Genomic DNA, 15643 nt, shown 5'->3' on the forward strand with positions numbered 1-15643 from the left:
CTGGGTTTAGGTCTCAGGATGGCTATGGTCACGTTTTGTACTACTTTTAGGCGCTGGATAAGGGCTTTGGGAAGACCGAGGTACAAGCTGTTGACATAGTCAAGCTTTGATGTCACCAGAGCCTACACCACGATCTTTCTACTTTCATGCGGTAACAGTGGCAGGAATTTTTTTAGCATCCGGAGTATGCCAAAGCAAGCTTCAGTTAGATTTTGGATTGGAAAGCGCATGGAGAGTGTCTTGTCTATGACAATTCCTACGTTTTTGACTTTCTCCTTTTCCGGGGGGGGGGGGGGGGCAGCAGATCTTTTGGCCACCAAGAGCTCCAGTCAGGCATTTCTGGATTACTTCAGTTTTGTCAGGATTGTACTTCTGCTGATTGATCTTCAGCCAGTTAAAAACCTTTGTGAGGCAAGACCTAATCATTGCACCGTCAAAGTCTGTTCCTTTTTCACATGTAAAAATCAGCTGAGTGTCATCAGCATAGGAACCAATTTTGACGCTCTCTTCCTCTACCAGAAATGCAAAGGGGGATAGATATATATTAAAAAGGGTAGGACTGAGAATGGAGCCCTGAGCGACACCTACATTCATGGCCGGAACCGGGGATGAGAAAGGTGGGAGCCAAGATGTCCTGAGATCTATTTGGCAAGAAGGATGACATCCATGTTAAGGCGCCCTCCCAGGTCGATGTTAGCAAGTCTCTCCAGGAGCCTCTCATGTGGGACCGTATCGAAAGCCGCCGACAGATCGAGCACTATCAGAACAGCCTTGCCTACCTGGTCCAGTTTACCCATGAGAAATTCAGTCACATCCAGGAGAGCTGACTCCGTACTGTAGTTAGCCCTAAAACCGGATTGGGACTCATGAAGGAGCTTCCCATCATCAATGTGTTTTTGGAGGGCCTTGTTTACATGCTTTTCTAAAACTTTGGAGAGGGCAGGAAAATTGGCCTGTAGTTGGCAGGGTCCGTCAGTTTGGCGTTAGCCTTTTTTTTTCAGTGGAAGAATCTTAGCATTCTTCCATAATTGCGGCATGTTGCCTGAGGAGAGGGAAGCATTAAAGAGCTGGTTTACCGTGGGGTTTATGGTGGGAGCTAATAGGTTCAGGATATTCACTGGACATGGGTCGGTAGGAGAGCCGACTTAACAGTTTGGAGAAGGGTCAGTGACTCTTCAAGCTAAAACTCAGGGAAAACTAGTAAAGATGGAGGACCAAGAGGTGAAATTTGCTATTGGAACTAAGGTAGAAGGTCAGTTCTTCCTCTGAAATGTTACTGAAGGCCTGTTGGATCACAGAGATCTTTTTGTGGAAGAATTGAGCTATTTGCTTAGACCATTCTTCCGTACATGGCCCTTCCTTTGTGCCTGCTTTCGGGACAGTAAAGGATTTAACTATGCTAAAGATTTCCTTACTCTTATTTTGGGCATTTTCTATTTTGGTTTTAAAGAAGTTTTTCTTGGTTGCCTTCACAAGAATGTAATGAGCTTTTAAGGTGTCTTTATACACCTTCCTGTCCTCAGGTAGATAGGAATTACGCCATTTCCGTTCCATTTTTCTACAATTTCTATTGCTAGATCTGAGGGAACCGTTAAACCATGGAGCTGGTGAGGCCGACCTCTTTGAGGAGCGGGAAACAACCGGTACCACTGTACCAATGTTGGTAAGGAGCCATGAATCTATTGAGAGGGTGTCCGAGTCGGGGCAGCCAGACCGCTCCGGTGAGGAACAACCAAGGGCATCTGCTAACATCGGGATGGATATTTTATGGAACGTCCTGTAATTAGGGACCCTCTGCCCTGTGTTAGCCCGAGGGGCTGTGGCAGAGTTGGGAATTACACATTTTAATAGGAGGTGGTCAGACCAGGTAATGGGAAGAGGTAGGCTTGCTTATATGTCAAAGTTGTGAAAGATTTGGTCTAGGGTATGGCCCTTCTCATGGGTGGCCGAAGAAATAGAAGGAAACGTGTTGCAGGCCTGCAGCGTCCCAAACAAGGAAATTGTTTGAGGGTCTTTTCCATTGTCCATACACATATTGAAATCTCCCAGAATAAGGCAGTTGTTGTACTTTAAGGCCAGGGAGGTGGTGGCTGTATAAGGTGTAGTAATAACATTTCCAATTGCACCGAGAGGTCTAAATCATAAAAACAGCTATGCTATGATGGTGGGATAAGGTACAGCAGAAGCCTAAGGACTCTGCACCCTCGATGTTTTCCATTGGTATGGGAGATCAGTCTAGTTTTTAATTTATGGTGACACCGGCCCCCTTCCGACTTTGTCGGTCTCTCCTAAGGGTTATATAACCCGTAGGGATGGCCAAAGTGATAGTAGGGTTGGAGCTACAGTCAGCCAGGTCTCAGTGAGAAATAAAAGATCAGGCTGTTCGTCTAAAAGTAGGTCATAAATGTGTGGTTCATGCATTTTCATAGAACGACAATTTAAAAGGGTGGCCTTTAAGTCCTCTGTTTTCTTATTGTTTTTACACTTATTGTGGCGTGGGAGGATCTTGGGTTTGAGTTTCCTAGGCTGGAGGAGAGATCAGTTGCACTTATTAAATCGAAAGTCTACCTCCAAGCTCGGATCAGCGGCTGTACACTGACATAATGGTAGCCGCCTAAGGCTAAGCGGTTTTTCCCTACTGTAATGTACTGGAAGAAACTCACCGGAGGGGAACTGGGCAGCATGGCCAGAGCCAGACTCCTCCGGGATGCTGAAGGGCGCAGAGGGCCCTGACTTTGGCACACCAGCGGCGCGCCGAAGGCACGCGTCCGTTTGCATCGGGAATATATAGGCTAATGCCTTTGATGAAACTGGACCGCTAACGCAGCTGAGGAAGCGGAAACTACGTGGGAGGAAGGGAGGAGCCCGATAGTAGCCCCAGCCCTACGCACAATCGGCGTATCAGCCACGGCGGACCAGGACTGGAGAAAAAGCGAGATGCGAATCGGAGCAGCTAAGGAGGTGCAGGCAAGCAGAATCAAGTAAAGTGCAAGTGCGCATAGGTAGAGGAAATTGTTAAAAAGCACAGAGTAATTCAGCCGCAATATACAATTTAAAAAAGTATTAAAAACCTAGTAGCAGGGCAGGAAACACTAAATTCTACTGCTGTCAGCTGCACGCGTCTGTTTGCATCAGGAATATATAGGCTAATGCCTATGATGCAAACTGGATCGCTAATGCAGCTGAGGAAGCAGAAACTGCGTTGGATCATAAATTCAAAGCTGTTCTGAACAGGGGCCCCCAAAATATGTTTGGCCCAGGGCCCCCAAAATCGTTAAGACGTCCCTGCGCCTCCTCACTGAATCAGCGCCTCGGTGTCCTGCTGCAGCGGACTCTTAGCGGTGCATTTTTCAGTCCTTGTCGACCGCACGTCCTGCACAGCGGACTTCATGCGGTTGGCGCTTTGTTGTGGTTATTATTCTTCGCGCTTCAGGCGCAGGGCGTTCTGTGCTGCCGTCTTTCTGATGGGGATTCCTTTGGCTCAGCTGTTATTGGCGGCGATTCCTCGGCCGGGGTTTTTTCTCGGGTAAGGGGCGCGGGCTTCCGGCTCCTTTATTGTGTGTTGGGGCGTGTCCTGTGTTTTTTTCGTGATTGCAATGAGGCCGGGTGGCCATTTAAACGCTGATTTCTTGCCGGCTTCAGTGCTGGGTTGTTCTTCCCTTACTGCTTTTGCGTTTGCTGATGTGATGGAGGTTTGTGGTGACGCTGTGGCTCCTGGCCTTGGGGAAGTCTCTTCTGGATCTCAGGATGCATTGCCTTCCTTGTCTGTGCTTCAACAACTGATTGATTCGGCTGTGGCTGCTGCTTTGCAGGGCAAGGTGGCTGCGCCTCCTTCTAAGAAGATCAGGTCTGATCCTACCTCCCAGGTTGATTCTGACGCTGAGGATGATGTGGAGGTTAGGGGTCGCTTTGTGCAGGGTGCTGACTTTAAGGAAGTGTGGGGGCACATTCGCACCAACTTGCTGTTTCCTGATTCGGTTGTTCCGATGGAGGAGGATTTTTTTGCGCAATATCAACGTCCGGATCCTGAAAATCTCCCTCTGCATTCTTCTGTCGTTAAGGTGTTAGAGACTGAATGGAAGGATGTTGACAAGGGGGCTTTCCCACGATACTTGGCTAAGCGTTACCCTTTGCAGGATTTTTCTACCAAGTATCCTTCATCTGTGAAGGTTGATTCCTTGATGGCGACGATGTCGTCTCATGGTTCTGTGGTGTCTGAGGATTCCTCTCCAGCGGATCCTGTGGATAGGAAGGTGGAAGGGGCGGTGAAGCGCACTTTTTCTGCTGCCAATTTTTCCATCCGAGCTGCTACTTATTCTTCTTATGCCATTCAGTCCCTGCTGAAGGATTTTCAGTCGTTGGCTGAACTTTTGGACCAAGGGGAGGACGTCTCCTCTACGTTGGCCATGATGGAGCAGCAGGTTCGTCTCCTTTCGGACGTCTCTTTTGATGCCTTGGGTGCGGCTGGTTCTTCGGTGGCGGCTAGGCGCCAGTTGTGGCTGCGCTCCTGGAAAGCTGATGCTAACCAGAAATCTTTGTTGATGAAGATTCCCCTTTACTGGGGTTAAGCTTTTTGGGCCTCCTTTGGAGGATATGGTGAAGAAGACTGCGGAGGATAGGAAGCTGCTGGCTCCGGATCGATCTGGTCGTTTCAGGTCTTTTGGTACTACCCGTGCCTTCGGTCCTTCTCGTAGGGGCCGTGTTCACCAGCCCTTTCGTGGTCGGGGCGTGGCCGGGGTGCCCCTTCCACTGATAAGTCCCGGTTCTCCAACGTTCCATCCTCCGCTTCTGCTCCCTCCAAATCATGACTCTGTTTCTCCGGGGAAAGGTCCAGTTGGGGGTCGGCTGCGATTCTTCCTGACGTCCTGGAGGTTGACTGTGTCCGATCAGTGGGTCCTTCGTATAGTTTCCGAGGGTTTTCGCCTTGGGTTCGGCCAGGATCGGATCCGCCAGGCTATTTCCGATCCACTCCTTGCCCCCGGTTTGCCCTCGAGAAAACTGCGCTTTTGGCAGGTATAGACTCTCTTCTTGCAAAGGGTGCTGTGATTCCGGTTCCGGCGGCTCAGCGGGGGTTGGGGGTGTACTCCATCCTGTTCCTTGTGTCCAAGCGCACGGGGGATCTCCGGCCTGTCATGGACCTGAAGTGGCTGAATGGCTTCATTCCCCTTCAGACTTTCAAGATGATGTCTCTGAAGGTGATTCTACCTCTGATTTCTCGGAGAGACTTTCTGGCGTCGATCGATCTGCAAGACGCCTATCTCCATGTGCCTGTGCACCCCGACAGTCAACGTTTTCTGCGGTTCTGTGTCCTGGGTCGGCACTACCAGTTTCAGGTAATGCCTTTTGGTCTCTGCTCTGCTCCCAGGGTGTTTACGAAGGTTCTGGCACCTGTCATTGGTCATTTGCATGGAGAGGGCATTCAGGTTTTTCCCTACCTGGACGATTTATTGATTTCTGCTTCTTCTCTTCCTAAGGCGGTGATCCATGTCCAGACGGTTTGCTGGGTCCTGGAATTGCACGGCTTCCTGGTGAATGTAGGAAAGTCCTCCCTGGTTCCTTCACAGGATCTGACTTTCATTGGGGCTCGTTTCAGGACTCTGTTGGGGTCGGTGTTCCTGCCCGCTGCGCGGATGGAAACCCTGCTGTCTGCTGTTCGGTCCCTGATGTCGGGTCCTTCCCAGCCTGCGGGACTTTGGTTGAGGGTTCAGGGTCTCATGTCAGCTTCTTTGTCCGTGGTTCCTTGGGCCCGCCTGCACATGTATCCCGTGGTTTCCCACATTTTGTTGCATTGGGACCCCTGTTCTCGTAATCTCGATCTCTTGATTCCTGTGTCAGTGGGGGTTCGGGAGGCCCTGGGGTGGTGGTTGGACGTGGTTCATCTCTCCCGGGGTTGTCCTTTTCTGGTAGTTTCTTCTCGGGTCCTCACTACAGATGCCAGCCTCTTGGGCTGGGGTGCTACTCTGGGGGACTCTTCGACTCAGGGTGTTTGGGCTCCGAATGTGATGTCTTGTTCCTCGAACTACAGGGAGCTGAAGGCTGTCCAGTTGGGTCTGTTGGCATTCTCGGACCTTCTCTTGGGTCACCATGTTCAGGTCAGGACGGACAATCAGGTGGTCATGGCGTATCTCAATCATCAGGGGGGTTGCCGGGTTCCTTCCCTCAGTTCCCTCAGTTACCAGATTTGTTTGTGGGCGGAGTTGCACCTGGAGTCACTGTCGGCTGTTTACCTTCCTGGTCGGGAGAACGTAGTTGCGGACTGCCTGAGCAGGGTCTCTCCGTCCATGGGGTCCTTGTCCCTGACGCGCCTGATGTTCCGGGCTTTGCGGAGCAGGTTTGGGTCTCCGATTGTGGACCTGTTTGCATCCCGTTCCAATGCGCAACTCCGTTGTTTTTGCACGATTATGCCATGTCCGGTGGCGTGGCAAATAGATGCTCTGTCATTCCTGTGGCCGAAGGGCCTGTTGTATGCATTCCCTCCTGTTCCCCTGATCCCTGCTGTGTTGCAGAAGATCAAGAGGGAGGGGGCCCTTGTTCTTCTGATTGTACGGGGTTGGTGTCGCCGCCCGTGGTTTCCTCTATTGTTGGAGTTGGCGGTGGGCACGGGTTGGTTGTTGCCCTTCGATCCTTTTCCTCGGGTGGGGCCTCCGCTTCCTCTTCTGGTGTTCCGGTCCTTGGGTCTGCGGGCCTGGCTCTTGAGAGGGACTCCCTGATTCGGGTGGGTGTTGTGTGGTGGTTGCTGATGTTATTCAGCGGTCCAGGCGTCCATCTACTTTGCGTTCCTATGCTAAACACTGGTACAACTTTGCTGCTTGGTGCGTTCGGCACGGTTTGTCTGTGTCTGACTTGGATCCTGCACGCATTCTTGATTTTTTGCATGAGGGTTTTGATTTGGGTTTGGCCATCTCTACTCTTCATGCACAGTGGGCTGCCATTCAGGCTTTTCATGCGCTTCCTTTGCTCTCTGTAACGCCCTTGGTGTCCAGACTTTTGAAGTCTCTGGCTTTTCAGCGTCCCTGTCCTGTTCTGTCTTCTCCTCCTTGGGATCTTCCGCTGGTTCTGCGTGCTCTGCAGTCGACTCCTTTTGAGCCTTTGGAGTTGGTTGACTTGAAATTCTTGACTCTTAAGGTCGTCTTTCTCGTGGCTATTGCTTCTGCCAGGAGGATTGGGGAGTTGGGGGCTTTCCTGCGGTCTGCTCCTTTTTTGTGTATTCTGGAGGATGATGTTGTGCTACGCCCTCACCCCACTTTTGTTCCTAAGGTGAATTCCTTTTTTCATCGTTCTGCTGAGGGGGTTCTTCCGGTTCTTTGTCCTGGTCCCTCCTCTGGGGAGGAGTCGCTGCTGCATCTTCTGGATGTTCGGCACGCCTTGTTGATTTACCTGGATCAGACTTCTTCCTTTTGCAAGGTGGGCAATTTGTTTGTGAATTTTGGTTTGTCCCGTAGGGGCTTGCACCCTTCCCTGTCTACACTCAGTCGTTGGATTAAGGACGTTATTCTGTTGGCTTATGGTTCATCTTCCCTGGGTCCCTCTCTTCCTATTCAGGGGGCGTTCCACTCGTTCGGTTGCTGTCTCCTGGGCCACATTCAAGGGGGTGTCCATGGAGGATATTTGCCGTGCTGCCACTTGGTCTTCCCCTCATACCTTCATGTCGCACTACCGTCTTCAGGTTGGGGGTGGTGCTTCGGTTGCCTTTGCCTCTTCTGTGCTGTGTTCTGGGGTCCCATAGGTTGGAGGTTCTATGTGGCTCTTTCCTGTTGTTTAATAAAGTTTTGCTATGAGGCTGACTTACCTGGTGGCCTGTGTTCTTACATGAAGCTGATATGCATTGGTATCGGCTCATTCGAAATACTGTGGAGAGGAAGACAGACGAGGAGGTAATGCCCCGGTTACTTACCGGTAATCTTCATTACTCCGAGTCCTTGTCTTCCTCGCCACAGTATAGTTTCCCTTTCCCTCCCGGCCCTCTTATTGGCTTCATGTCTGCGGCTTGGTTTCTCAGGTCGTTTGATGCTTTCTGTATCCCTTTATGGGATTGGCTGTCGTCGCTGGGGGCCATATTGGAGGGAGAGGGAGACTGGTATGCTAAATCTCACTTGGAGTTTCTGTCAGGAGCCGAAGGCTCATTCATAATACTGTGGCGAAGAAGACAAGGACTCGGAGTAATGAAGATTACCGGTAAGTAACCGGGGCATTAACTCTCCAAGTTAGAAATGCACCGCGACAATAAGAAACAGGAACCGCAGGTCATCAGCCACTCCCTCTTCCAGGGGGAACCTTGACGCGTGAGGGAGGATCTGAAGGCCACACGTGGGTGTGTGCGGGCAAATATGTGTCTCATGAGCTGTAAGGGCTCCTCTCAAAAGGTGGGATGCAAGGTGCCCCTCACAAATGCCATTTTGGAAACCCTTCTCCACAGTTGGGATCTCTTCAAGGTCAGATCTTGCCTGTCTTTAAAGTTGGGTGGGGACTGCACTACTCCTAGGTACTCCATGACTGGTCCCAGGACCAACAGTTACCATACCAAAAGCATGCTCTGAGGCACACTGTGCATCATCACCTCCTGAGTGGTGCCCATTTAGTGTGTCCATCAAGGACTTTTTTTTGCCAAGGCTCTGTATATGATGTTGGATATGCTTTAGCAAAACCATTCCCTCATTTCAAGGAGAACCAACCTCATCGAAGGGAGGGGCAGATCTCTTTACATTGCAGGGGCTTCAAATTTCTACCCATGCAAGTAGCATTATATATAAACTGAAATGCCCCAGGAGCGCAAACATTAGCACATACCCCCGTTGTGTTTCCGGGTATCAATTGTTGAGGTGCTGTTATTAGATTATCCCCCATTATTGTTGCAACTTGTACACAAAATACAGATTTCATGTTTAAGACTACTACACTGGTATCTTGAATAAATACCCATAATCCTCCTTTTCTATATCACCATGTCGTATCCTGAGAATATGGTTATAATGGATCATGTTTTAGCAGGTTACTAGCGAGAACCATGTATACATACAGCAAGGTAGTCGTGGTTGCAATTCTTATGAGACTCCAAATGGAATTGTTGGAACTGAATTTCTAGTTGAGTGCCACTGACTGCTTTCAGAAGCCAATAGCATTCTGCATTATGGAAATAAGGCATTGGATAGTTAGGAGACATGAAGGTGCCCGATGGGGTAGTCAGGGTTGCACCACAGCCTGGAAAAGTAAACAAGAAAACAAGAATTAGGTACTGAGTTTACATTTATGTGAAACGATCAAAGGGTTATATATCATCACAGGTGCTTTAGGCTGTATTAACTCTGTGCAATATCTAGTACCAAGGAATGGGCAGAACAAAGTTCAGCAATAATAAAATAAGATATTTAAAATGCTCCCAAGGATGAAGGAGAAACGGCCACGCACGTTCCAAAACATTCTGTGGACTGAGAATTATAAGTAACAATCAGTCTTTATCCTGAGCAAAAAACATTAATGTCCAAGAGTTTGAGAATGTATGGTGGTTGAAGACCTTCTTCTTTAACTCCATGTATTCACTTTTTGTCTCATGATAGTCACATCCAGTAATACAAACGCTACAGTTTAGTTGGTACAGTGGTTGATACAGTCACAGCCAGATGATAGATGTAGCCAACACGTGTTTCGTCATTGGGTCACCTCCCTTCGACTTCCTCAGGGCAATACTAAATAGAAAAAGACGATGACAGAGTGCACACCTTTCTTCCATATTTCATGAAGCGTTCATGTTTACTATATTTCGCGTGCTGGCCCGGAATCGTGGACTGCCCTGCCACGTAATTATGAAATCACTGGAACCAATGGGGCGGGTTAACGCCCCACTCCGGACGCACAGCGTTAGATGCATAACAAAGATGCCGAAAGTTAATCAAGTTCATCATTGTTGTTTATTTCCATATTACTCATTCCATGTATGACGATAATCCTGGTTTATTCAGTCACATGTTGGACACACTATGTTCACATGAAATCCTTAATGCTGTAGACATGCCTTTACGAGCCTTATTCTATAGCATGGAATGCTACAGAGATTCTCCACGATTGAATCATATTCATCACCCAATGCATTTCGTGCCTTTCATAGCACTTCGTCAGGGGTTCACTACAAATTTAAAACATGACTGTTAGGTTACATCTCGAGATAATTTATATTTATCAATTTAAATAACCAGTAAACACCTTGTCGACAGCGCATGCTTGTGACTAAAGATCACCCCGTAATTAACGTTTTTGCCCGCTGAATTCATGATAATAAATTACACCAGTTAAACACACCGTTCTTCATTTAACAAAGGTTGCCCAAAAGTCAAGAAGACACTCTTAACTTAATTTCCTTAACAGTGTAACAACTCTCTTACACTGTTAAGGAAATTAAGTTAAGAGTGTCTTCTTGACTTGTGGGCAACCTTTGTTAAATGAAGAACGGGGTGTTTAACTGGTGTAATTTATTATCATGAATTCAGCGGGCAAAAACGTTAATTACGGGGTGATCTTTAGTCACAAGCATGCGCTGTCGACAAGGTGTGTACTGGTTATTTAGATTGATAAATATAAATTATCTCGAGATGTAACCTAACAGTCATGTTTTAAATTTGTAGTGAACCCCTGACGAAGTGCTATGAAAGGCACGAAATGCATTGGGTGATGAATATGATTAAATCGAGGAGAATCTGTGTAGCATTCCATGCTATAGAATAAGGCTTGTAAAGGCATGTCTACAGCATTAAGGATTTCATGTGAACATAGTGTGTCCAACATGTGACTGAATAAACCAGGATTATCGTCACACATGGAATGAGTAATATGGAAATAAACAACAATGATGAACTTGATTAACTTTCGGCATCTTTGTTATGCATCTAACGCTGTGCGTCCGGAGTGGGGCGTTAACCCGCCCCATTGGTTCCAATACTAAATAGAAACAATTTCAATAGCAGATAATTCCGTTTTCTAAAACCTATATCTACAAGTAGTTTGTAGTAAGAAATTAATATATTTAAAGGATCATTCAAAACCGGCGGAGAGTACTCCCAATCAGTTATCAGCGATGATGAGGAAAAGTTAGTTTTTTATTTAATTTTCCATCATGGTCATCTGTCGATTCCCCCCAACCCCAACTTGGCCCCACCGCTCTTACCTGTGCGTGCCGTGGCTGTGTATGTTGTCTGCATAATATGAGTGCTTGTGTTTTTCCAGGAAGGATGAGTGGCTTTACGTATGTTGTATTTGTGACTGGGCTCTTGTATGTGTACTGTGTATGTGAATTGATTCCTTTATGTTTGTTGGTCTGTGTGTGCGTGCAGGCTACCTTACCCCATGTGCATATTCAGATACATGTGTTAATGAATCACATGAACCCCTTTGTTCACATGCCAGGCCCACTGGTTTAGTCAATGCATGATTATTTAATACCCTGTTTAATACAATCTGAGTACAAGTGTTTGAGACAAGATTTGGGATCCAGGTCTTTCATAAAGGCATTTGACAAAATAATGTTTACATATCTTATATGAATCTTTGCCATGTATTTGGAGATTTCATGCTGTGCTGCAAGGTGTGCAATTATTTCACATATTTACCTGTGGATGTGCCATCCCAGTGAGCCACAAACCCTCTGCTTGTGACACTCCTATCACTTTTAAATTTTACCCACAGTCTGTTGCTGTGAGAGATGATGACTGGTGGCCTGTTTCTATTGCAGTATGTGCCCAGGCGCCTTGATGTCTCATATCCTCCATCTCTGAAATGAAACAAAAGGGTAAACACATATTTATAAGACAGTGGCTATTTGAGAATCAGTGTTTGCATATGGCAATATGAATGAGAAAGAAGTTTATTAAATGGTATCTATCCGTAGCATTTCATCTCTTCTTAATGAACATCAAATATTTTACTCGATTTATTGTTGTGGTAAAATTGTTACTCCAAGTGGCATTGTTCACATTTGGACAGTTCTGAAAAAAGTGAAACACAAAGCATAACCCAAATACATTTGGTAGCACATGCTAATGGCAATCTACCCTGCTATGACGATTCATGTGGTTGCAATGCAGAAGTTCAAACAAGGTTTCTCATTGCTGCAGTGCAGTTCTTTCTTATCCAACTGAATGCCACTTAACATATATCCACCCGGATGAAGGAAGGCGGAGTTGACCAACTGCCATTCAAACCTTTAACCATGGGATCAGCAGCAGATCACTGCAGTGGATGCAGAAATCCACTGGGCCACCAAATCTAGCCAAGGACAAGCACTTGCTGAATTTCTTGCATGATGTAGCAGAATCAAAAAGGCATAACTCAAACTGCTAGAAATCTACTTGCATAGGTTTACCTCTCTGTTAGAAGGTGGTTCTGATCATCTGAGCCGCCCGGATTTTTCACTTTTTGAACACCTAATTGTTGAGCTTTTACTGTGGGAAAGCCTCATATGTTGGGACTCACCCACAGTGAACTCATGATGAAAGAGACTGCATGTGGATTTTACCGGTGTCCCCCTGGTGAGACTAGGCTGCTGCACTGCAGCCGGAGTAAGGTGCACTGGGCTGGTTACATGCAGACACATGTGTACATGCATGTGCACAAGTGTAAGGGCTGTGCATGGGAGATTCCTGGCGTGCGCAGCCCAGGAGCAGCTACAAATTGAATGGTGTGTCAGGACTTATGCAGAACTGGGTGGTGACATGGAATAGGCTTTATACAATGGGAAGAAACATGGAAGGGAAAGTCAGTGTGCTTTAATGTGTCCACTGATCCACTGAAAGACCACTTCATTAGTCTCCTATGAGGAGGGGGACCACATGGGATAGTTTCACTTTCCTAGGGCCTACAAATTCCAGACACGCACTAAAGTCCACTGTAACTTAGGTGAGAAGAAGTATTCAGCAGAGTCCAAAGTCATATCTGTACTGCTTTAGGGTCATCCAGAAATGTCATATTTCTCTGAGTCAGCTCATAACCAGAGCCTGGTTGGGGCTGACCCTGCCAGGCTAGATTAATGACCTTCCTCCTCTAGCTGTAGCATCAGAGGCCTAGCCCTTCACGATAAGCATTCCAAGGGTGAAGGCCTCCTCTCCAAGAAGAGAAGATGGGTGGAGCTACAGGTTAATCCATCAGCAACTGTCACCTGGTGCCAGGCACCAAGCTGCTCTAGCGAGAAGGCAGAAAGGGGGAAGGGGCTTTTCACAGACCATGTGGCATGAGACCCCTGGACGACGCCATTTTGAACAAACCCAGAGGCCTGGGCAGGAAGGCGGGAGCAGGGGCAGAGAAGTGATGTGTAGCTGTTTGATAGGGCAAACAGAGACTTCCTGCCAGCCCCCTCCAAATTCTTTAAAAAGAGTTTGCACAGGAAGAGGAGCTCTCTCTGGGGTGTGGTCTGCTGAGGAAGACTGGTGCTGGAGCCTGGGCGCCATGGGCAGCTGGAAGGAAGAACCTTCAGACTGGCCCAGGACCCTGACTTGCGCCAGAGAGACGAAGCATGGTCCTTTGCCTAAGGAGAAGAGGGGCCCAGGAGGAGAGCCAGGCGAAAGAATGGCGCAGGGAGCTGCTGAGTTCATCCTCCTTGCGACCAAGAGTGTCAAGGAAAGTGCTCCCAGTGGCTGGGGAGCGCAACGCGGAGCAAGAAGAGGCCAAACTGGAGACGTTATCTTTCAAAGGCCTATAAGGCTGGCTCAAAATTACTCACAAGTCAGGTTATATGTCAATTACAGTGTTCCTTTGATAAACCATTTGTCATTCAATGCATAGTGTATTTAGTAAGCTGATCAAGGATATTCTCTACACTCAGTGGTATACCCCAAGAGAATACGTTCGACTTTAATTCTATGTTCAAGTCGCAGAGTGCAATACGCAATGAGTACTTCAGTATCCTCACTTGAAAGGGCTGAGCCGATTAGGGTTGCAATTTCACCTGAGCTTCCTGCCTGATGTACATACCCCCCATCACTTCTGTTTCCCAGGTGGTATCTGTCTATTGGTGCTCAACAAACTACGCTTCCTGTGCTTACCTGAGCCTTCTGGCTGTGATAGAGCCCTCATCTTTGTTGATTGTTCATGGTATTTCATACTCCCCTTTAAGCGAGCAGCACCAGCCCTGCAGCAAAGTGCTGCAGTGGAAGGTATTGAAGCTGCCATGCTCGAACTGAAGCTCTTGTTTTCTACTGTTCACTGAGAGGCATAGCTAACATTGGAGCAGCAGGTGCAGTGGCACCCAGCCCAGAGTCCTAAGGAGCCCATTGATCCCTGTCAATTACTGTAGTTTACTACACCAACATCAGTCAAATGAGCCATTTTCCAAGCTTGCACCTGGGCCCATGGCATCCTTGCTAGGCTTCTGTGTTCATTTGTCTTTTCACGATGTTCATTGCTCCAGCTAAGGCATTGTGGAGCAATGCTCCTATGCTTGGTGATTTTCGAATTAATTGGTCTCGCTCTGCTTCCTTGGCCAACCTCTACCTGAATTTAGAATAGTACACTCTGATTCATTACAACTTGTCTTGCTTGATTTCAGGTGTGCTTCTTTTAGATCCCCTGCTGTACTCTATGCTTAAGTGTTGTTATTAGATACTCACTCTGAACCAAAACACAAAATTGTCTTCAGAGATACCTCTTCCAAAACGAGTCTGACATGTTCTTTCTAACCAAAGCATGCTTATCAGCTGGGTCACGAAAGGTCTTGTTAGATTATACCCTCTGGCTACTGGCTATTACACCACAACTGTGCACGAGGAGGTATTGGGGTACTTGTTAGGTCTCATTTGTGTCTGTGTATGCACTCTCGCTTGTGAAAGATCTTTTGTTCTACAAGGGCTTGTAGCCCACCCATTGCTTACAATTTGTGGGCTTCATTTTCAATCTCATATGCTGCCTTCTAATTCTGAAGCACCGGCCGGCTTCATTTCCTCTTCTATCGGCTGGAGCACAGACCGTAATGATTGCTTCATCTGAAATAGGGTCCATTCATCTTTCCAATCTTCCTCAGGAGACATTGAACATATTATCTACTTGCTAAACAGTAGTAACACTATAGATTCATTTTGCAATCCAGGTCCGCTCTAGCTCCTCAAAAAAGATATAACTTTCTTTGCTCCAGCTATACCTTCTCTTTTACATTTGCCCACTAAAAGACTAATATCACTGGCTTTTGGGGAAGAGGCTTGTCACTCCTCTTGTCAACCAGTCCAATTTGTCTCTATCAGATCCATCAAGCTACCATTCTATTACAAATCTTCCAATTCTGGTCATGATCCCAGAGGATGTGGTGGCTCAACAATTTCAATATTTTTTATGCTCCCTTATAAAACTTAGGTTCAGACTAGAGGGTTCTGCTGATCCGTCAACGGCACTGTGGTTCACTCGAAGAGCCAGGTCTTGAGGTCTTTGCTGAATTGAGGCAGTGACAGTGATTGCCTGAGGTGGGGAGGCAGGATGTTTCAAGTCTTTGCTGCAAGGTAGGAGAAGGATCTTCCTCCAGCCGTGGTCTTGCGGACACGTGGGACGGTGGCCAGGGCTAGTTGGGCAGAGCCGAGGTCTCTGGTGGGTGCGTGGAATGCGAGGCAGTGGTTGAGGTATGCAGTCGTGTAGGGCTTTGTAGGGGTCTGTGAAGAGCTTGAAGATGATTGTTTTG

The 15643-nt window shown here is 47.5% G+C and overlaps 1 protein-coding gene across 1 annotated transcript in view; it reads right to left on the reverse strand.

Annotated features, from left to right (window-relative positions):
• CUBN (cubilin) overlaps positions 1-15643 on the reverse strand; it is a 1289359-nt gene that overhangs the window by 904756 nt on the left and 368960 nt on the right. Inside the window, exons 24-25 of the mRNA XM_085631507.1 lie at positions 11598-11758; positions 9017-9198 (exon numbers count right to left, since the gene is read on the reverse strand). Of these exons, the coding sequence (XP_085487633.1) occupies positions 9017-9198; positions 11598-11758 (343 nt within the window). The remainder of the gene's footprint in view (positions 1-9016; positions 9199-11597; positions 11759-15643) is intronic.

The sequence above is a fragment of the Triturus cristatus genome, chromosome 10 (assembly GCF_964204655.1).
Source record: "Triturus cristatus chromosome 10, aTriCri1.1, whole genome shotgun sequence".
In the NCBI taxonomy this organism is placed as follows: domain Eukaryota; kingdom Metazoa; phylum Chordata; class Amphibia; order Caudata; family Salamandridae; genus Triturus; species Triturus cristatus.